Source organism: Hemitrygon akajei, chromosome 8 (assembly GCF_048418815.1).
Source record: "Hemitrygon akajei chromosome 8, sHemAka1.3, whole genome shotgun sequence".
NCBI classification, from domain to species: Eukaryota; Metazoa; Chordata; class Chondrichthyes; order Myliobatiformes; family Dasyatidae; genus Hemitrygon; species Hemitrygon akajei.
This window is the reverse complement of record NC_133131.1, coordinates 14,442,955-14,464,142: the sequence shown is the minus strand read 5'-3', so window position 1 is coordinate 14,464,142 and position 21,188 is coordinate 14,442,955. Positions and strand designations below refer to the sequence as shown.

General features: G+C 43.4%; 1 protein-coding gene across 1 annotated transcript in view; it reads left to right on the top strand.

Annotated features, from left to right (window-relative positions):
- The first annotated feature begins 11,165 nt into the window (after positions 1 to 11,165).
- The window catches only part of cluha (clustered mitochondria (cluA/CLU1) homolog a), a 96,585-nt gene continuing 86,562 nt past the window's right edge, over positions 11,166 to 21,188 (top strand). Inside the window, exon 1 of the mRNA XM_073053283.1 lies at positions 11,166 to 11,458. Within this exon, the coding sequence (XP_072909384.1) occupies positions 11,371 to 11,458 (88 nt within the window). The 5' untranslated portion in view covers positions 11,166 to 11,370. The remainder of the gene's footprint in view (positions 11,459 to 21,188) is intronic.

The window sequence follows — 21,188 nt, the reverse complement described above, 5'->3', positions numbered from 1 at the left end:
GTATTGACCTCTTCATCCTGTCTGAGGAGCATTGCATCGACAGTAACCTGTCACTGAAACTGCTTCTCTGTCTCTGGATGGTGCTATGTAGAGGATGTTCAGGGTTTTCCATAATTGACCGTAGCCTACTCAGCGCCCTTCGCTCAGCTACCGATGTTAAACTCTCCAGTACTTTGCCCACGACAGAGCCCGCCCTCCTTACCAGCTTATTAAGACGTGAGGCGTCCTTCTTCTTAATGCTTCCTCCCCAACACGCCACCACAAAGAAGAGGGCGCTCTCAACAACTGACCTGTAGAACATCTTCAGCATCTCACTGCAGACATTGAATGACGCCAACCTTCTAAGGAAGTACAGTCGACTCTGTGCCTTCCTGCACAAGGCATCTGTGTTGGCAGTCCAGTCTAGCTTCTCATCTAACTGTACTCCCAGATACTTGTAGGTCTTAACCTGCTCCACACATTCTCTATTAATGATCACTGGCTCCATATGAGGCCTAGATCTCCTAAAGTCCACCACCATCTCCTTGGTCTTGGTGATATTGAGACGCAGGTAGTTTGAGTTGCACCATATCACAAAGTCCTGTATCAGTTTCCTATACTCCTCCTCCTGTCCATTCCTGACACACCCCACTATGGCCGTGTCATCAGCGAACTTCTGCACATGGCAGGACTCCGAGTTATATTGGAAGTCTGATGTGTACAGGGTGAACAGGACCGGAGAGAGTACGGTCAGAGTACGGTTAGAACAGAGATGCGGAAAAACTTTTTCACCCAGAGAGTGGTGGATATGTGGAATGCTCTGCCCCAGAAGGCAGTGGAGGCCAAGTCTCTGGATGCATTCAAGAGAGAGTTAGATAGAGCTCTTATAGATAGCGGGGTCAAGGGATATGGGGAGAGGGCAGGAACAGGGTACTGATTGTGTATGATCAACCATGATCACAGTGAATGGCAGTGCTGGCTAGAAGGGCCGAATGGCCTACTCCTGCACCTACTGTCTTTTGTCTTTCAAGAACCAAATGGTTGAAGGGAAGTAGCTGTTCTTGAACCCAGTGGGACTTTAGGCTTCTGTACCCATTGCCTGACAGTAGTAATGAGAAGATTTCACAGCCCATCTGGTGGGGATCTTTGATGATAGATGTTGCCTCTTTGAGGCAGCACATACTGTAGATACTACAGATGGTGAGGAGGGATGTGCCCGTGAGGTATTGCCGACTATTCTCTGCATCCTGACACTCTTGTACATTCGAATTGACATATCAGACCATGATGCAACTGGTAGACTTTCCACAGGACATCTATAGTAGTTTACTATACTGTTTGGTGACAAGCTGAACTTCCTTAAACTTCCTAGAAGTTAAGAATGCTGGACTGATCTTCCTAATGATTGCATTTATATGCTGGGTTTAGAACAGGTTTCAGAGAATGTGAGCTGCAGCAGTTCCTGGTTGCTAAATTAAAAGGCGGGGTGGAGATACGTCTCTATCAAAAGAGGTGTAAGACGCGCCTTTCCTCCTCTAGCCTGCAGGTCACCCTCGGGCAAAGTATACCACTTGCTCAGCCCCCTGATCAGGGACATGCGAAGCTTGGGAGCAGCTGATGGATGGTTGTATGAGCAGCCGGTGTATATCACAAGACCTGGTTTTTCGACCACTGACACCAGGTAGACAATCTCTGAAGAGTATTGATAATGGCTGGGGTCACTTGTCTTGTAAGGATACTGCCCAGAAGAATTCAAACCACCTCTGCAGAAAAAAATTGCCAAGAACAGTCATGGTCATGGGAAGACCATGACCACACACATAATACAACACAGTACATAACGAACAAGCGAAAGTGGAAAGGGGGTAAGAAAAATACAACACACACTTCCGTGGTGCCGGATTGGTTCACTAGTTCAGCAGATTGCATCTTCAAGCCCTGCTTCATGACTTAGCATCAGCAGTGCAGTTCTAAGGGAGTGCTCCATGTCGGGGCGTGCTATCTTTCTGCTACGAGGTTAACCTAAAATATCTGTTTCAGCCAAGGCAAAGACCTGACTGAAGCCTACTTGATGAGTTGAAGAAAATTTTTAATAATCTTTTTAAACCCAGGGTTCTTGGATGCTCAGATGTCAAATATATTAAACGCTGAGATAATGTTTTTTGGCGCTGGAGGAACGAGCTAGAAATATGGATGAGTCAGGCTGAAGGTGGAACGGCATATTAAACTTAATTCTGCCTCTCTGTAATATTTCTTATGATAAGAAATATGATACAAAGAATAAGGCGTTTTCCTGGTATTGTGAGAATATTTCTCAATGGTGGATTAAGTTGCTAATTATCTCATATGCTGGTGGTAAGATTTTTTAATGCACACAGTAATATCAAGAAACATGCACTTAAACTACATTATTTTGTTATGAAGTCTTTCAGTATATCTGCAGGGCATGGAAGCGTCAGCAAATGTAAGTTCCTTTTTAAGAGAGGTGGAATCCCAAACATTATCAGAATGCAAATCTTCATGATCTGCCCACACCCTCTAAAATCTGTTGTCTTTTGTTAGGCTTCCATAGAGATACTAATTTATCAGGAAGATTTACATGTTAATTGTTGCCCAGCCTAAGGAAAGAGAAATTTGCAAATAGATGTGAAACTAGTTGAACACTTGCAGAAGGACAAATCTGAATCCAGTTACAGCAGAGTAGATCCCACTGCTGGATTGGGATGTAGAATTAAGTTTCAAAAGGTACATTTAATGTCAGAGAAATGTATACAATATACATCCTATTTTTTCCTTCACATTGTTATTTTTCTTGTAGTTTAACTTTCCTATGCTTGTTTGTATTTCTATAACTGAACTATGTAATTCTTCAGTGAATTTTCCAGTAATTACAGGACAGTTGCTTCTGTAGTTTCTAGAAGTTTCTTACTTTTCTGCAGCAGAAAAGTAAGAAACTGGCTATTTTACAGGTTAGTTGTTATCACTGGAATTTTGTTATTTCCAGTCTGAGTATGATAGATAGATAGATAGATACTTTATTCATCCCCATTGGGAAATTCAACATTTTTTCCAATGTCCCATACACTTGTTGTAGCAAAACTAATTACATACAATACTTAACTCAGTAAAAATATGATATGCATCTAAATCACTCTCTCAAAAAGCATTAATAATAGCTTTTAAAAAGTTCTTAAGTAGTTTACTTAAATACATTAAATACAATCAACCCCGGCACTTAAACATATCTTACTCCTGGCGGTTGAATTGTAAAGCCGAATGGCATTGGGGAGTATTGACCTCTTCATCCTGTCTGAGGAGCATTGCATCGATAGCAACCTGTCGCTGAAACTGCTTCTCTGTCTCTGGATGGTGCTATGTGGGACGACCACAACTTTTTTTTCCTTTGACTTTTCTTTGTTTTCACATCCCTGCTGTTTTGTTTGTTTCCAGCTCTTGTAAGACTTGATAAAATGATCTTAAGCAGTGAGTTTTATAAGATCATAAGACATAGGAGTAGAATTAGGCCGTCTCTGAATCTGCCATCAGAGACTGTCTACCTGTCATCAGTGGTTGCATAACCAGGACTTGCGACATGCACCATCTGCTCATATGACCATCCATCTCCTGCTCCCATGGCCCTAATTGGGAGGCGAAGCAGGTGCCACACCTTGCCCAAGGGCGACCTGCGTGTTAGTGGAGGGAAGGAGTGCCTTACACCACCTTTGGTAGAGATGTATCTCCACCCTGCCACCCCAAAGACTGTCTCATACAGATTATTGATAAAACTATCAGAAGCAACAAGTTTTATGCCTCGTTCTTGACTTCTGAAGAGCCATTGGATCACAACATCATCAGGATCCAACACCAGCTGTACTTGAGAAGGCAGGCAGGGGACTTCTAACCTACTCTCCAACTGCAGAGGCAGCAGAACACAAGGACATCTTAAAATGCATTCCAGCCACTCCACTAAATAGGCCTCACAAATCTGGCTATGGGAACGGGGAACACTGCTGAACTGGTATACTTTGGACTGCATTTAGATCCAGAAAACTAGTGCCACACTCCAATGATTTTCACCCTTTAGCTGTGAGACTGTTAAAAACTATTTTACTTGTCAAGCAAAATGAGGACCTAATTTCAGGAAACAAATAGTTAAACTGTATTGTAATATGCAGGGTGTACTGATTGAATTAAATGCGCTCAATAACTGTGACCCTGCTGTGCAATAAAACATTTTAATGACTTTTAACTGGCCTTGTTTTACCAGGTGCCTTTCATGTTCAATAAGATTGATGAGACACCCACTGAGAAAGTTTGGATATCTGGTTTTCATCTTAGCTGGGTGCATTTATGAGATCTTTGTTATGCTCTGCACAGTTACATCTTGTCCTTAATATAAGGTGCTAATAAAGGTCACTAATGAACACCATAGCCCTCCTAAAGAGGAAAAGTCCAAAAATTAATAATACTTCCCTATTCTATGCAGCATGGAAAATAAACTATTATAGATAAAAAGAAATGCAACTTGGGTGTCTGAAACTATTTTGGACGGCCTTGGGTGATCCATACAACAGCTGGAATATCTATTTCAAAGACAGTGAACAGGGAGCACAGAAGTGGGCATGTATAGATATCTTATTACTGGGATTTGCACCCCAGCAACTCACTTCACTTCATAATCGCTGTTATTAAGAGTCATCTACCTAGAGCTGAACATCAACATCAGAATCAGAATTATCATCACTGACGTAGGTTGTGAAATTCCTGGTTTTGCGGCAGCAGTATAGTGCAGTACCGAAAAAGAAATACTGAAGTTACATTAAGAAATATTTTATCTTTCAAATCTTTTTATTATTATTCAAAAATAACACAGGTGCAATGCCTCAAAAAAAAAAGAAATTATCTTAAAGATTGAAAATTTTTGTGAATAAAGTAAAACCCTACTGAGCAAGAAAAGTGAAGAAAAAGAAAGAAACCCATTGGGGGTACAACCCCGGAGCCATGTGTCATACAGAAAGCTTCTAAAAATAAACATCAAACCACCAACAAGAAAGAAAGATACATCAGAAAAAAATGTACACTTAGATTGTGGACGAAATCTATCAGTTAACTGAAATGATAATAACAAGCAAATGAGCCCCATCTCTTCTCAAAATCAAATAAAGGTTCAAAGGTTTGACTTCTAATTTTCTCCAAGCTAAGACACAGCATCACTTGAGAGAACCATTGTGACAAAGTAGGAGCTGATATATCTTTCCATTTCAACAAAATGGCCCTCCTAGCTATCAATGTAACAAACGCAATAACATGTTGGTCAGACACAGAGATACCATGGATAGTTTGAGGAATTATTCCAAAAAGCACAGTCAATTTATTAGGTTGTTAGGTATTTTAAAAAAATTATTAGTACAAAGTAGCAAAATCATGAGGTTCATGGGTTTCTGTTCACCGTTCAGAAACCTGATGGCGGAGGGGAAGCAGCTGCTCCTAAAACATAAAGTGTGTGTCCTTGTGCTCCTGTACCTCCTCCCTGATGGTAGTAATTGGAAGAGGGCATCGGGACAGTGAGGATCTTTAATGATAGATCCATCTTCTTGTGGCGCGGCCTTTTGAAGATGTCTTCGAGGGAGGGGTGGCTAATGCCCAAGGAGGAGCAGGTTGAGTTTACAACCCTCGACAGCTTTTTACGATCCTGTGCAGTGGCGCCTCCAGACCAGACAGTGATGCAAGCAGTTAGAATGCTCTCCATGGTACATCGGCAGAAATTCTCTTGGCAAACACACTCTTAATGAAGCTGAATGGAAACAGCTCCACACCAGAAGAGCCAGTTTGATCTTGATCCCTGATCAACTGTTGTCTTTGCACAACACATAATCATTAGATACGTCATTAATGAGCTCAAGGACTCTTTATCTGATTATGTTTTTGCTGCTTATCGCTATTTATTTATATTTGCATTTGCACAGTTTATTGTCTCTGCACTCTGGTTAATTCTTTCATTGATCCTGTTATAGTTAATATTCTACAGATTTGCTGAGTATGCCCGCAGGAAAATGAATTTCAGGTCTGTATACGGTGACATATATGTACTTTGATAATAACATTTAGTTTGAACTTTTAAATGCTTCGATATGCATGTCGTTGAGGCACAGATGAACTTGTAATAATGCATTGTTCTTGCTGATAGTTCCACTCCCATAGCAAAATAACTCATTTTATAGGACAAGTTATTTTATGTCTGATGGCTTCCCTCATTCTAGCTCAGTTAAATAATGCAGCCTGCAAGTGGACCACATGTGAAAAAAACTTGTCCAGTGGGATTCAATAGTTAATAGTCAGTATTCAGTGCTAATGCTGTTCCCACAATGAGGATGATTGGGTAATACACCTGTCAATCAAGCCAGGGGTCCACGTTGATGCAAAACTCAGAGATTAATTTTATGCACATAATTTGTATGTAATCACCCACCATTCTGTGCATTTTTGTTTCCTGGTGAAATCAGTCGGCTTATGTTGCACTGGTTTCTATCAAGAAGTTTCTATCCTCTGTTCTTACACTAAACTTAGCCCACACAGAATGCTGGAGAAACTCGGCAAGTTAGGCAGATTTCCAGCTTCTGCAGAATCTCGTGCTTACAGTAGTAACACACACAAAACGCTGGAGGAACTCATCATGTCAGGCAGCATCTTGAGAGAGGAATAAACTGTCTATGTTTGGGCCAAGAGGCAGAGGGGAAAGAGTACAAGCTGGCAGATGATAGGTGAGGCCAGGTGAGGGGGAAGTGAATTTCTACAGCATGGAGAGCAATCTAACTGTCTGGTCTGGAGGCGCCGATGCACGGGATCAGAAAAGCCTGCAGAGAGTTATAAACCCAACCAGCTCCACCATGGGTACTAGCTTGCACAACATCATAAAGCTGTGCCTCAAAAAGATGGTGTCCATCGTTAAGGCCCCTCATTTCTCAGGACATGTCCTCTTCTCATTATTACAATCAGGGTGGGGGGGGGGAAGAAGCAAGAAGCAACTTGTACTCCTTTCCCTCCCCCATCTTCTTATACTGGCTTCCTCCCCCCTTTTCTTTCCAATGCTGGTGAAGGTTCTTGGCCTGAAATGTCGACTGTTTATTCCTCACCATAGACGCTGCCTGACCTGCTGAGCTCCTCCAGCACACATTGTGTACGTTACTCTGGACTTCCAGCAACTGTCGAATCTCTTGTGCTTATGCTTAAAACATACTGTATCTTCTGAATGAATTGACTTTGTGGGTGATGAGTTTGTTTTCTGTGTGCTAGTGCTCTTTCTACTCCATTGACATCTTGCTAAAAATAAAGACATTTTTGAGTATGCACGCTCCAGTATAGCTGTCTAATAACTGATTCAAAGAATATTAGAGAAAGAAACCACATATTAGAGCATACAGTTCTAAAATTCAAATGTTTTGAAACTGTTTTATAATTGTAAAACAGGAATTATCTTCTTACGATTATTTGTGCTGAAGTTAAATGAATTAATAGTTGTTTGCCTGAGTCTTCCACTAAGAACTTTTGTAGGTCATTGATGAGAACGAGTCACCACAGTAACAGGATGTTCAAAGTAAATTTATTATCAAAGTTCATATATGTCACCATGTACAACCCTGAGATACATTTTCTTGAGGGCATACTCAATAAATCCGGTAACCACAGTAGAATAATAACTATAATACAATCAATGAAAGACAGCACCAACTTGAGTTTTCAACCAGTGTAAGAAAGACAACACTGTGCAAATACTAAAAGGAAAAAAAATAGATAAATAAGCAATAAAGATCAAAGACATGAGATGAAGAGTCCTTGAAATTGAGTTGATAGATTGTGGGAACATTTCAGTGATGGGGTGAGTGAAGTTACGCCCTTTGGTTCAAGAGCCTGATGGTAGAGGGGTGATAACTGTTCCTGAACCTGGTGGTGTGAGTCCTGAGGCTCCTGTACCATCTTCCTGATGGCAGCAGCAAGAAAAGAGCATGTCCTGAGTGGTGGGAGACCCAGATATTAGATGCCGCTTTCCTGCGACAAAGCTCCGTGTAGGTGTGCTCAATGGTACAGAGGGCTTTACCTGTGATAGACTGAGCTGTATCCTATACTTTTTGTAGGATTTTCCATACCAGGCTGTGATGCAGCCAGTCAATATTCTCTCCACCACACATCTATGTTGTGAAAGTTTTAGGTGTCATGCCGAGTCTTCGCAGACTCCTAAGGAAGTAAAGGTGCTGACATGTTTTCTTTGTAATTTCTGGGCCCACTACAGGTCCTCTGAAATGATAACACTGAGGAATTTAAGGCTGTTGACCCTCTCCACCTCCGATACCCTGATGAGGACTAGCACATGGACTTTGAGTGAAATAAAAAATCTATTTCAGTTTCCGCTCTATGGATCCAGGAACCATTTCTCTAAGTGAGCAGCGGGGACCTGCCATTCTCTGAGATTATAGAAACACAGAAAGCCAACAGCACAATACAGGCCCTTTGGCCTACAAAATTGTGCCGAACATGTCCCTACCTTAGTATCATTCAAGATGCTGCCTTTAAAGAGTCATAAACTAATAATTGTTGCCGTACAAGGGGATCATAAGAAATATCCAGATTCAGATTTATTTTCATTCAGTCACTGAAACATACAGTGAAATGTGTTGTTTGCACCAACATCCAACACAACCCAAGGATGTTCGGGGGGGGGGGGGGGGTCAGTCACCACGCATTCCAGAACCAACATAGCATGCCTACAATTTCAATAGAACAACACAAGTGACAACAACAACAACAACAACAGGACAACTACAGCAAATAAAACAAGCCCCTTGTCTCCCTTTCTCCCCCCCACACACACAGACAAGCCTCCAACCCCAGGACAGGCTGCTTCCAGCCTCCAGTGGACTCGTGGTCTTGCAGATGTCAGGTTATACACGCCGACCCAGGACTTCAATCACTGGGCCTCGACTTCCTGCCTCACTGACTGGGCTTTTGGCCTTTTGCCTTCGATCTTCAGAATCGACCCTACAACTTGCCAATGACATAACCCCAAACCGCAGGCGGAGGCTCATCTGTGGAGGGGAATGGACCGTCCATGTTTCGGGTCAAGATCCTTCATCCAGACTGAAAGGGTAGAGCAGGCACAGCCGTATAACAAGGGGGAGGGTTGGGTCAAGATCTGGCAGTGAGTGATAGGTGGGTCGAAGTGAGTACAGGTCATTGGCAGATGGAGTCAGATGGGGGAGGGAGGGGTGGAGCAAGCGACAGAGGCTGGGAGGTTTTAGTTGGTGGGGGGGTGGCCTCAAAGTTAGATAAAAAATTACCCTCTTTAATTGCTTGCTGCACTTGAAGAATCTCCTTGAGCAAACACATCCAAGTTCCTCTGAATAAGTAAAACGCCCAATCTCTCAGCATCTGACAGCACAGTGGTTAGCATAACAATTTATAGTGCAGGCGACCCGGGTTCAATTCCCATCGCTGCCTGTAAAGAGATTGTATATTTTCCCTGTGACCGCATGGGTTTACTCTGGGTCTAAAGATGTGGTGGTTAGTGGGTTAATTGGACATTGTAAATTGTCCCTTGTCTAGGCTTGGATTAAATTGGGGTTGCTGGGTGGTGCAGATTGAAGAACTGGAAAGGCCTATTCCGCACTGTATCTCAATACAATAAAAATTAAAAGTCTGACTGACGCTCCCTCCCGTTTCATGTACGTGCTCCAAAGTGGATAACCTCACTTTTTACTGCATTCCCTTCACCGTGTTCTTGTTCACTCACTCAGTTTGTCCATTGCCTCCTAAAGCCTCTTTACAAACTGCTCCAAGTTCACAATACCACTGAGTTTATTGTCATCAATAAACTTAAAAATTTGACATTAAATTCTCCTCTGCCAAACTGTTGAGATAGATTATGAAAATCTGGGGCCACTGATGCCTACAGTGGCCCTCCTGTCACAGCCTACCAATTGGAGAATGGCCCCTTTATTCCCACTCTTTAGCTTCTGCCCAATAAGGTCAGTGCAAGTCAGTACATTAGACCCAGTTCTATGTGCCCTACCCCATGCCTGGCACATTAATATCTGAGAGTTTGGGGCCAAGGACAGGAGCCTGAGAAGCAGCCTGTCTTGGGTTTGGAGGTCTGTGTTTGTGATGGTGAGAAAGGAGTTTGATTTGCTGTTGTCTTGTTTGTGCCGTTGTTGTGTTGAGTTCTGTGTTGTTTTGCTGAGCATTGTCAGCATGCTCTGTTGGAACCAGAGTGTGTAGTGACACTTACAGGCTGTCCCTTCCAGTGCAACCCCTCCCCCCCCCCCCCCCCAGCACATACTTGGGTCTGACAAATAATTTTACTGCATGTTTCAATGTACATGTGATAAATAAATCTGAAGTCTGAGGGGAATTATTTGCGATAGCATCAGAACAATGCGAATGGGACCTTCATAGTTGGTGTGCAATGAATGGGCTGTGTCCATACTCCGTAACTACTTCCTAGTTAGGATAAAGGACGAGTTGGAGGAGAACTTGCCAGTAATGGCATTCCTATGAATCCACTGATCTTATCCTTCAAAGTGGTAGAGGTTGCAGGCTGGGGAGAAGCTCTATTTTCTCTTGGGAAGGGCAGATTTTGTAACTGTGTTATGTAAAAGTCTGAAGGAGTGGTGAGATCATTCAATTATGACAGTGTCTCAAATTACACACTAGCGAATACAATTCCTGTGTCAAGTTTTGAAGTTTTATGACAAATTTCACTCACATTCTGAGAAAAAATAACCCTGAACTTTTACCTTATAGAATCCATTGAGCCGAACATACACAGGCAAAATAAGTCACGTTTTTGCACTAGAATTTAGAAGCGATTCATTTTTCAACACTCAACACATAAACGTAAGTTGTACGTTATGTAAGTTAGTATATTGTGACATACAGTATACGTACATAATAATTTTGAACTCTGGAAATAATTATTCGGGGAAAAAAATTTGTCATAATGACAAAAAAAATGTGCATTGAGTGCAAAAAATGTGCAAAAAAAAAAATCGCAGCCTTCGATTTTGTGCCGCATAATACTCTGCCTGGAAGACTAGGGTGACGCGAAGTGCTTTGTAGGTTTCGAAGGAAGCAAGATTGAGAAGTCCCGCCGGCGTTTGGGCGCCTTTCGCCAGCCGTATACAGGCGGGTCCGCCCACCCTCTTCTATTCGCCTTGGAGAAGGGTCGGAGGGTGGAGAGAGAGAGAGAGAGGGGAGCCCTCCTGACACCACGTGTGTTGGCAGCCGAGCCGGCGCCGTCCTTCCGTCCGCTGTTCCCCAGCCGTGCGGCTGTTGACAGAGTTTGAACTCGGCGCACCAGCCCGCGGCTTGTGGCGAGCAGAGGCGGCCGATCCCGACGCGATGGTGAGCAAGACGGACGAAACGTGCCCGGCGGCGGCGGACACCGGGGAGAGCAGCGAGCCGGGACGAGACATTAAACGAGAGGCGGGTGAGTTAAAGGTCAAAGGGATATTAACCCTCCGGCCCGGCTGAGTGACCGGGGGAAGGAGCGAGGCAAGGTTAGCGGAGGGAGTCATTTAAATCGCACCCTCCCTGCCCGTGCGGGGTTCGCTCCTTGCAACATTTCATACCTGTTTATTATTAGATAACATGAGCTGCGCAGTGTAGTGTTAATTGAGGCTGGAGTGTTAACTTGATTATGAATGGGGTTAATGAGTTGCGAGCGGCTGAGGGAGGGCAACTCGTGGTGAATGGTTATACAATGATCCTGAAGTTCAAACCGAGCGTTTGTGTGTTGGGGGTGGGGAGGGTTAGTGAGGGTATCCCTGGGGTGGTGGGCAATGGGGGGAAGGTGGACTGTTGCTCTTTTTGCCGGGGAGGTGGGCAGTTGTGGGTTTTGTTTGGGATGGTGGACAGCGGGAGGAGGATTTCCCTGGAGTGGTGGGCAATGGGGGTGGGGGGAAGGTGGACAGTTTTCCGCCGGTGAGGTGGGTAGTTGGAGGGTCTGTCTGGGGAGGTGGAGGGGTTTGGCCGGGGGAGTTTGGAGCTTCTGGATGTTGAATGAGGGCAGCTGTTTGAATTGTGGGACTGTTGTAGTGGTTCTCGGGGAAGGGGGGGGGGCTTCTTGTGCAGGAACGGGGATGGTGGGTGCTGAGGGACCCTCGGAAAAGCAGACACGCGCGGTGTGACCGTATGGGGGAGGAGGTCAGGCGGGCTGCGGGATTCCCGCGGCACCCTCTCTGTTGCCGGCCCGGCGACCGTCATTGCCGACCGCCGCTCCGCTGGTGTGTGTGTGTCGGAGCCTGGTTATGATGCGCTCCCCCCTCCTTGTTTTCTACCCCCACCTCCCTCTCTGGTGAGTGTGGGGCGACCCCGAGCCCGGGGAGGGTTGGGGACAACCTGTTACCCCGACCTCAGGCCGCCTGCTGAAGGTCACCTTCACCCTCGCTGCTTGCTTGGGAGAGCGGCCTCGCAGCCTTGATCAGCAAGCCTGGGGTTAAGCTGGAGGGTACCGGGAGGGGGAAGGGGGCTGCAGCCGCAGTAGGGAAGGAACACCACCCCCACCCCTCTTCTTGCCTCTTTAAACTGCCCCCGTGTTCTCCCCCTCCCCCGCTAAAGGAAACGTGACCCGGAAGCGAATGCTGGCTGGTTGCTGGGGGAAGCTGATGACGTAGGGGGGCGGGGTAAGGTTACCAGGCCGCCTGAGTGGAGCTGCTGTCACCTCCCCTGACCTAGATGCCACCCTTCTGCCCGGACAGACCCCCACAGACATTGACCACCCCTCTGCCCCTCATGGATGCAGTTGGATGTCACCAGTGCTGGTCCCTCGTGAGTCTGGACATTCTCTTCTCTCTCCCCCCCCCATCTCCATTCCCCTGACCCCTTTCACCTGAACTTGATACTAAACCTTTATATATTTTCTTTTTGTCCAATCACCCACATCTGTGATGGTTCAAATAAACATTTGCACTGGATAATATTAGAATAGAGAACAAGATTTAGGTCGATAAACACAAAGTACACTGCAGATGTTGGGGTCAAAGCAACACATACAGCACGCTAGAGGAACTCAGCAGGCCGGGCAGCATCCGTGGAAACGAGCAGTCAACGTTTCGGGCTGAGACCCTTCGTCAGGACTGAAGAGGGAGGGGGTAGGGGCCCTATAAAGAAGGTGGGGGGACCTGGCACCTACCAGCCTTCTTCCCACCCTCCCCCACCTTCTTTATAGGGCTCCTGCCCCCTCCCTCTTCAATCCTGACGAAGGGTCTCAGCCCGAAACATTGACTGCTCATTTCCACAGTTGCTGCCTGGCCTGCTGAGTTCCTCCAGTGTGTTGTAAGATTTAGGTCGGTGTACTTTCCCTCTGTTTGCATCAGGCCCTGGAGGTGTGTGAAAACCAGTCCTGTCTGTTGTTAAGTGAGTTTGGGAAGTCCTTCATGGAATGCAGGGTGGGACAGTACAGGAACTGGCTCGTTGGCCATGATGTTTAATTAATCCAATCCCTTCTATCTATACTTCATTTGCCCATCTAAGAGCCTCTTTAACACCTCTGTTGTATTTACCTCCACAATGGTAGCACAGTCCAGACACCCACCACTCTGCTTTTGAACAATCTGCCTCTCCTATGCTTGCCCTTTTGCATTAGACATTTCATCTCTGGGGGAGATAAAACTGCTAGCTCTGTGCCTCAAATCTTAAATCTTTATAGAGATGAAGCTCTGATTTTTAAAGTTGTTCTGCTCTAGAGCCCTTTTTTAATAAACAAAATAAAGTGAGCATATAAAGGCAGTAAACCTTTATGCTGTAGGGAGAATGCATGGCTGAGATCCGGGTTAAGATCCGTACCAACCCTTTGGTTAAAATCAGAGCCCCTGGAAAGCATTCTAATAACAGTCCTGGTTGAATTTAGATGCTGAGACTGGTTGTTGCATCTCCTAATCGAACCAGTGTTAATTCCATTTCCATTCTTAATATCATAATGTGTTTTATGGAATTGTAATTATTTGCAGTGAAGTGACCTGTTTAAAATCATGTTTGAAAAGAAGCAGGTACTCAAGATTTAAATAATGATTTTTAAAAAAAACTCAAGGCTTTGAGGAGTAGTCAAATCAAATGTTCCATGTTGAACATAGTGTAAAACATGCAAGTTATATCTGAGATTGTTTTATACCTCGTTCAGGTGAAAGTATGTTCCTTTTATTAGGAATGACTCTGTAGCCATCAATTGATTATTTAATTTTTAGGGTCTTTAGGGCCGCAAATGCACCACATTTCTCTTCCCCTTTAATTTGGATGAGATGTTTGCAATATAAATATCTGTGGAAAGCATTTTTAAAACACTAATATTAAGAACAAAACTATAAACTCTCAAATTTAAAGATTCCAAGTGCATTTATTATCAAAATAAGTGCAAATTATACAACCTTAAGATTTGTTTGCTTACAGGCAGTCACAAGGTAAGGAACACGAAAGAACCTAATTAAAGAAAAAAATAAGACCAACCCCTCAGTGCCCACTGAGAAAGAGGGGAAAGAAAACACAAAACAAACCATAAACGGGTAGCAGTGAGCAACTACAACAGCATTCCGAACCAAATTGAGTCCTTGGGTCCCAATCCCTGGAAAGTCTCTGTACTGAGTTCATCATATTAACAGGGTAAATCACCGCAAAGTTTGCAGACACGAAGCACAGCAGCCAGGAACAATCCCACAGCCTTAGCATCACACGGAGAGAGAAGCCCCCAGACTACTTGGGCTGATGTTTAAATTCACTCTGTCTTGTGGTTTTCGCACTTGGTGCTTCAAAGTAGAAATCGAGAACTTTGCCACTTTGTTACTTCTGACTTGCTCCTTTGGAGGTCACAGTAGTGCGAAGCTCTGGCTAGACCTGATCTAAATTCTGACATGTCCACCCATCAGTAATTGCATCATTTGCAAAGACTGCAAAAAAACACGCAGATTGTAATTTTTAAATATTTCTTTCCATGGATGTTCTAACCGGTTGAGTTCATCCAGCAGTCTGTGTGTGTGTGTGTTGCTTCAGATTGTAATTTTGCAGTTTTATTGCTAAAATGTACAGTACTGTACAAAAGTCATAGGCACATAAATATAGCTAGGGTGTCTAGATTTTTGCACAGTACTGTATTTGTCAACATGGAGCAGAGAGTGAGTTTTTAAATCTGGCAGGAGCAAAGGAATATTAGTAATGGTGAGGGTGTTGGACAGGTGGCAGAGAAGGGGTGCCAGGGGCAGGAGGTGGGGTGAGTGCTCACATCCAGCCCTGAGACACCAGGCAAGGTCATTTGATTCCAAACAATTGGATTATTAATCATTCCAGAATGTCTCTCTGGTGCTTCCCGTTCCCTCCTCCTCTTCCCACTTCCTGCTCCCTTTCCCACTGTCCACAACAGAGACTCGTATCAGAATCAGATTTATCATCTTTCACCTATCTTGAAATGTTTTTTTTTGCAGCAGTAGTACAGTGCAATACATAAAATTACCACAGTACTGTGCAAAGCTATTTTATAAATGGAGAGATAATTCAAAAATCAGAGGTGCAAAGGGATTGGGAGTCCTCGTGCAGGATTCCCTAAAGGTTAATTTGCAGGTTGAGTTGGTGGTGAGAAAGGCAATTGAGATGTTAGCATTCATTTCGAGAGGACTTGAATATAAAAGCAAGGATGGAATGTTGAGACTTGTAAAGCACTGGTGAGGCCTCACTTGGAGTATTATGATCCCCTTATCTAAGAAAGGATGTGCTGACCTTGGAGAGGGTTCAAAGGGAGTTCATGGAAATGACTCCAGGATTGAAAGGCTTGTCATATGAAGAGTGTTTGATAGCTCTGGGCCTCTACTCACTGCAATTCAGAAGAACGATGGGTGACCTCATTGAAACTTACTGAATGTTGAAAGGCCTTGATAGTGTGGATATGAGAGGATGTCTCCTATGATGGGAGAACCTAAGAACAGAGGACACAGCCTCAGAATAGAGGGACATCCTTTTAGAGTGGAGATGAAGAATTTCTTTGGCCAGATAGTGGTGAATATGTGAAATTTATTCCCATAGGCAGCTGTGGAGGCTAAGTCATTGGATATATTTAAGGCAGAGGTTGATAGGTTCTTGATTAGTCAGGTCAAGAAGGGATATGGGGAGAAGGTAGGAAACTGGAGCTGAGAAGGAAAATGCATCAGCCAAGATGAAATGGCGGAGCAGACTTGATGGGTCAAATGGCCTAATTGTGCTCCTATACCTTGTGGTCTTGTAGTCTATCTATATGTGCCTAGGAGTTAACAAATTTCACGTCACATGCCGGTGACAATAAATCTGATTCTGAATTTTGCACAGTGCTGTAGTCCAAAGTTCAAGAGGCAGATGGCTATGAACTTCACTAGGGAACTTTTTTAAAAAAATGACAGTACCTTCAGACATCGTCCTTTTCCATTAAAGTTATGTTTCCAAAAATGTATACCTCTGGTAATAAATTACTCTTAAATCATTCGTAGGTTTATGTATTATAGACTAGGGTGTTCAGCAGTCATTAATTCCCTCAATCAGTTGGTCACTTTATTCACTGAACTTTTCACTGCAAGCTTTTCCTAAAATCCCTGAAGTATCCACTTCATATACCTCTTCATGTAGGTCCTTTCCATTTGGTCTGGTGTTCTTTGCAGTTGTTACATGATTCAGATTCTCTTCATAACTTTGAACAGATTAGATTACATGGTCTGGGTTTTGGTATCTCTTGTATGTATTAAATAGTTTATTTAATAGCACCAAACATAACTAATTATGATAACAATAATGCAGTTTTTTTTGTTATCCAACTGGGCATTATCAACTCGATTGTAAATCTTTGGTTATTTCAGAGATCTCTTCATTTACCTGTTTTGTAAAAACAATTAATTTTGCCTTACACCCTGATCACCTTTCCAATTTCTGAACCGTGCTTTTCTCTTGACTTTTCCTTTGCTGTGGACCACTGTACTGCTCTCCCTTTTGGGGAGGGGCGGGGTAGGGAGAGGGATAAATCTAATCAGAGTCGACTGTGAAATGTATCGTTCACGTCAACGACCAAGGCAGTCTGAGGATGTGCTGGGGACAGCCCGCAGGTGTAGCCACACTTCTGGCACCAACATAGCATGTGCACAACTTATTAACCCTAACCTGAGCATCTTTAGAATGCAGGAGAAACTGGAGCACCCGGAGGAAAGCGACAAGTTCATGGGGAGAATGTGCAAACTCCTCAGAGAAGCAGTGGGAATTGAACCCCAATCTTCTGATTGCTGGCTCTGTAAAGCATCACAATAACCGCTATGCTACCGTGCATCTTGGATTCTGTCTCTTCTAGTTTCTTTATGCTGTGGCTACGGTACACTGAGAGATCAAGATCTACTGCTTACTTAGGGCTTGATATTCTTTTGCCTGGATTATCAATGAATTTGCCAGGCTTTACTGATCAGACGTGCATGGTCACTAACTTATAGCAAGGAAATTAAGGTTCATACTCTCTTTAAATTCCCATTATTTAGTTGGTCCCTGGCTTTTGTTTCTGATATCCTTTGTCATCAGTCTATTTTGCATCCATTCCAGAAGTAATCCTATATCTAATTCCTGTTTCAGGAGCTTTGATCTGTTTTGGAAGGATGTAATTAAACTGGAAAGGATGCAGAAAAGATTCACAAGGATGATAGCTAGACTGGAAGGCTTGAGTTATATAGAATTGCTTGAAAGACTGAGATTATTTCATCTGGAACACAGGAGTCTGAAAGGGGACCTTAGAACTGTTTAAATCAGTAAGAATGTAGATAATGTGGAGAATCACAGTCTTTTCTCCCTGGATAGGGGGTCTAAAACTAGAGAATGTAGATTTAAGGTGAGAGGGGAATGATTTAAGAGACCTGAGAGAAAACTTTTAAGTTCAAGTTTAATTGTCATTCAGCCATACATGAATACAGCCAAACAAAAGTGTTACTCCGTGGCCAAGGTGCAAAGCGCAGTACTAACAGTCATACACAGCATGACACATATAAGACATCAGTAAAATACAGCCAGACAAAAAGATGTAGGCCATGACCCCAAGTCCATAAATGTTGCAGCAGTCTGCAGTTGAGTACTTTACAGCTTGTCGTCTTCCGAGTGAACACTGGCAGCACCTCCTCCAGCTTGGACGCTGCACCATGCCGCCACTGGTGGAGCGCAGTGACTCTGGCGCCTCTTTCCTGGGCAGCTGTAAACAGACAACACTTGAGACCTAATCCTTGCTATAACCGAGGATGCGTAGTTCCCCTGCCGTCCGCCAATAAATCGGTGAATCGGACTTGGAGCATTCTACATTAACAATGTCCACAGTGTCTTGCAATCACAGGGAAAGTGACTAAGACTCACAGTTAGATTGCCCACGATCTGCACCAAGTCCAGCTCCTTCAGTTTCTTTGCCAATGAGCAGTTCGCTGATGGGGTGGACCTGCAGTACTTTAAGTTCTTGATGTCCAGCTGTCGTTAAAAAATAAGTTTATAAAAGACAATAACACCTCTGGTTGACCCCCTTGGAAGCTGCTGTGGTCACATGCACCGCCATCTTACCAGAAATTCCACACAGTGGTCAGTTCAGGGAATAAGCTGTCAAAACAAAACTGTACAGGCGGGTATAATTACAGTCTTTAAAAGACAATGGCAGGTATATGGATGGTGAAGGTTTGGAGGGCTGTGGGCCAAATACAGAGGAGGGGACTAACTGGGATAGTCAGCTTGGGTGGCATGTATGCGTTGGGCCGATGGCCTGTTTTGTACTGTGCAACTCTGACTGGGCTTCTCTCACCTACAACATGGTTATCTGTAATGCCTCTGATTTTCCCAGCAGGTGCTGTGCTTGTTCACGCCCGTTTTTCAGTGTGGCCATTCCTGCTTGCCAAGAGTCTCCAAATCTGGCTGCTTCCTTGTGTCATTTATCTTGAAAATACTACTCACAACATGGATGATAACTGAAGGGCTTCTGCTTATTCTCAGCTATGTTCCCTTGGTGATCCACAGTCACTGGTTTGACACATTTAATATTCCTGACAACCTAAGATCCTAGGTCATGTAAAGAACTAGCAATTCTAAAGTCACCAGCATTATTGAAGGTTTGCTTGTGGTCAGTCTGCATCATTTTGTATGAAGGATTCTTGATAAACAGCGTCCTACACCACTCATTGGGCTGAGCTTTCTGCTGCATACAATCTTCAGTTTCTAGATTATAGGACAGGTTGAACTTTTATCTTCAGCAAATTCTATCTCTCCCCACTCCTGACATTAATGTAAATTTCACTCTGAAGCATTGCCTTGATTGTACAAATCACATGGTTGAAAAACCTCAAGTAAAACCTTTTATTTTGCTGTTAATTCAACAGCTGATGACAGCTCCAGTGTTTCCCAAAGAATTACTGTGTGTCATTGGAAAGCTGAAAGCTCACTTTAGTTTGGTCAATCATCTGATAGTGAAAAGTTTTCTTTTTCCAACGACATTAATTCACCGGATATTTTTTCTTTAGTTTCAGTTCCAAGTTTGTCATTCAGCCATACATGAAAATACAGCAAAAGGATACAGTGTTTCAAAACCAAGTTGCACAAGTTCCTGAGTGTGATGGCCTGTAGATTGATGGTGCATGGGATGAATGTATTGGAGCCATGTTTCTGCAAGAACAAGCACACAGCAGTTACTCATCTTGCACAAGTGCAGCCGCAGATGAACAAATAATATGGCTTTCACATGATCCGACTGATTCTGTTCAAGTTCTCAGTCTCTCTTTTAATCCAAGAATTCTTCTGCTTAAATTGTAGCTTTATTACCTGAAATCAAACTCTCATTTCCTCTAGACTAGCTAGTTTTTGAAACTCTTGGCACACTTCTGGATGAGGAGCGTTTGATGGCTCTGGGCATGTTCTCACTGGAGCTTAGAAGAATTAGGGGAGAATCTCATTGTAATCTACTGAATACAAAACTCTTAGAGTGGACACGGAGAAGATGCTTCCTGTACTGGGGGAGTCTAGGGGCAGAGTGTACATCCTCAGAATAGAAGGAGATGAGGAAGATGTTTAGTCAGAGGGTTGTGAATCTGTGCAATTCATTGTGGAACAGAATTGATGGGCTGAATGTCCTGGTTCTGTTTCTGTTGCTTATGGAGCATCAGGAGCTGTTCTGATTCTTGCTGTTCTTGCATCTTTTGTGTTTTTCTCTGCAGTAACCTCTCTCTGCACTGTCATCCACTCGCTGGTTTCTGAAACTTTCATGTTTAAGCCATTGTCTATGCTCCAGGTTATTTAGTTAATTGGAGGTTTCTTGTGTATCTTCCAAGCTAGCCTGCCAGAGCGCTCTTCAGTGTTTCTGGATCTCCTTGCTGCCCAATACTGTGATCCTTTCAAAAAGAGTCTTATCTGTCCAAAAGATTTAGTCTTTTCCCAAAATTTATAGTGCACTATGTTGTAGTCCGAATATGAAAGGCAGCTGATTCCAATTGTCCTTGTCCAACACTTAACAGTCCCTGTCACCCAGGAATCAGTCTTTTTTTTAAAAAAAAACTTTTTTTATTGTTTTCAAATAGTTACAGAATAAATGTGTATGGAAAAAAAATGTTACCCAGCCCCCCTCCCCTTAACCCCTCCCCCCTAACATCCCTATTAAAAAAGTAAGAAAGAAAAAAAAAGGAATGCCTGGACATTGGAAGATCCCCACATGCTCCATGGAGTTCGTAATAACTTTAGTATATATATTTATTTCTTTCCCCAAGTAACCAATTATTTCATCTTCGGAGCACCTATATATTTAATCCTGTCTTTTGTAAATAAGGGCGCCAAATTTTCAAAAATGTTTCCAGGAATCAGTCTTATATGAATGGGAACAGTATCATGATCCAGCAAAATGAGAGATGGAGGACATATTTGAACACCCTCGTGCGTTACAGAATGACTTGATATGGTGTCTACACTTATGTTAGTTACCTCAATCAACATTTGGCCTTTAAATGAATTAATATTTATGTGATATATATATATATACCAGTGAATATTCCCATTTCAGCCTCTTCATTCCCAGACTTCATGTTATGTATGCTGCCCAGAGCTTGTATTCCGTTGATTTGTCCCTTTATCTTCAAGGTATACCAGGACTACCACCTCAATTGGCCTTTATCATCGTTTGGGGACTTGCATACTTGTGCAATGTGCCCAACCCTGTGGGACTT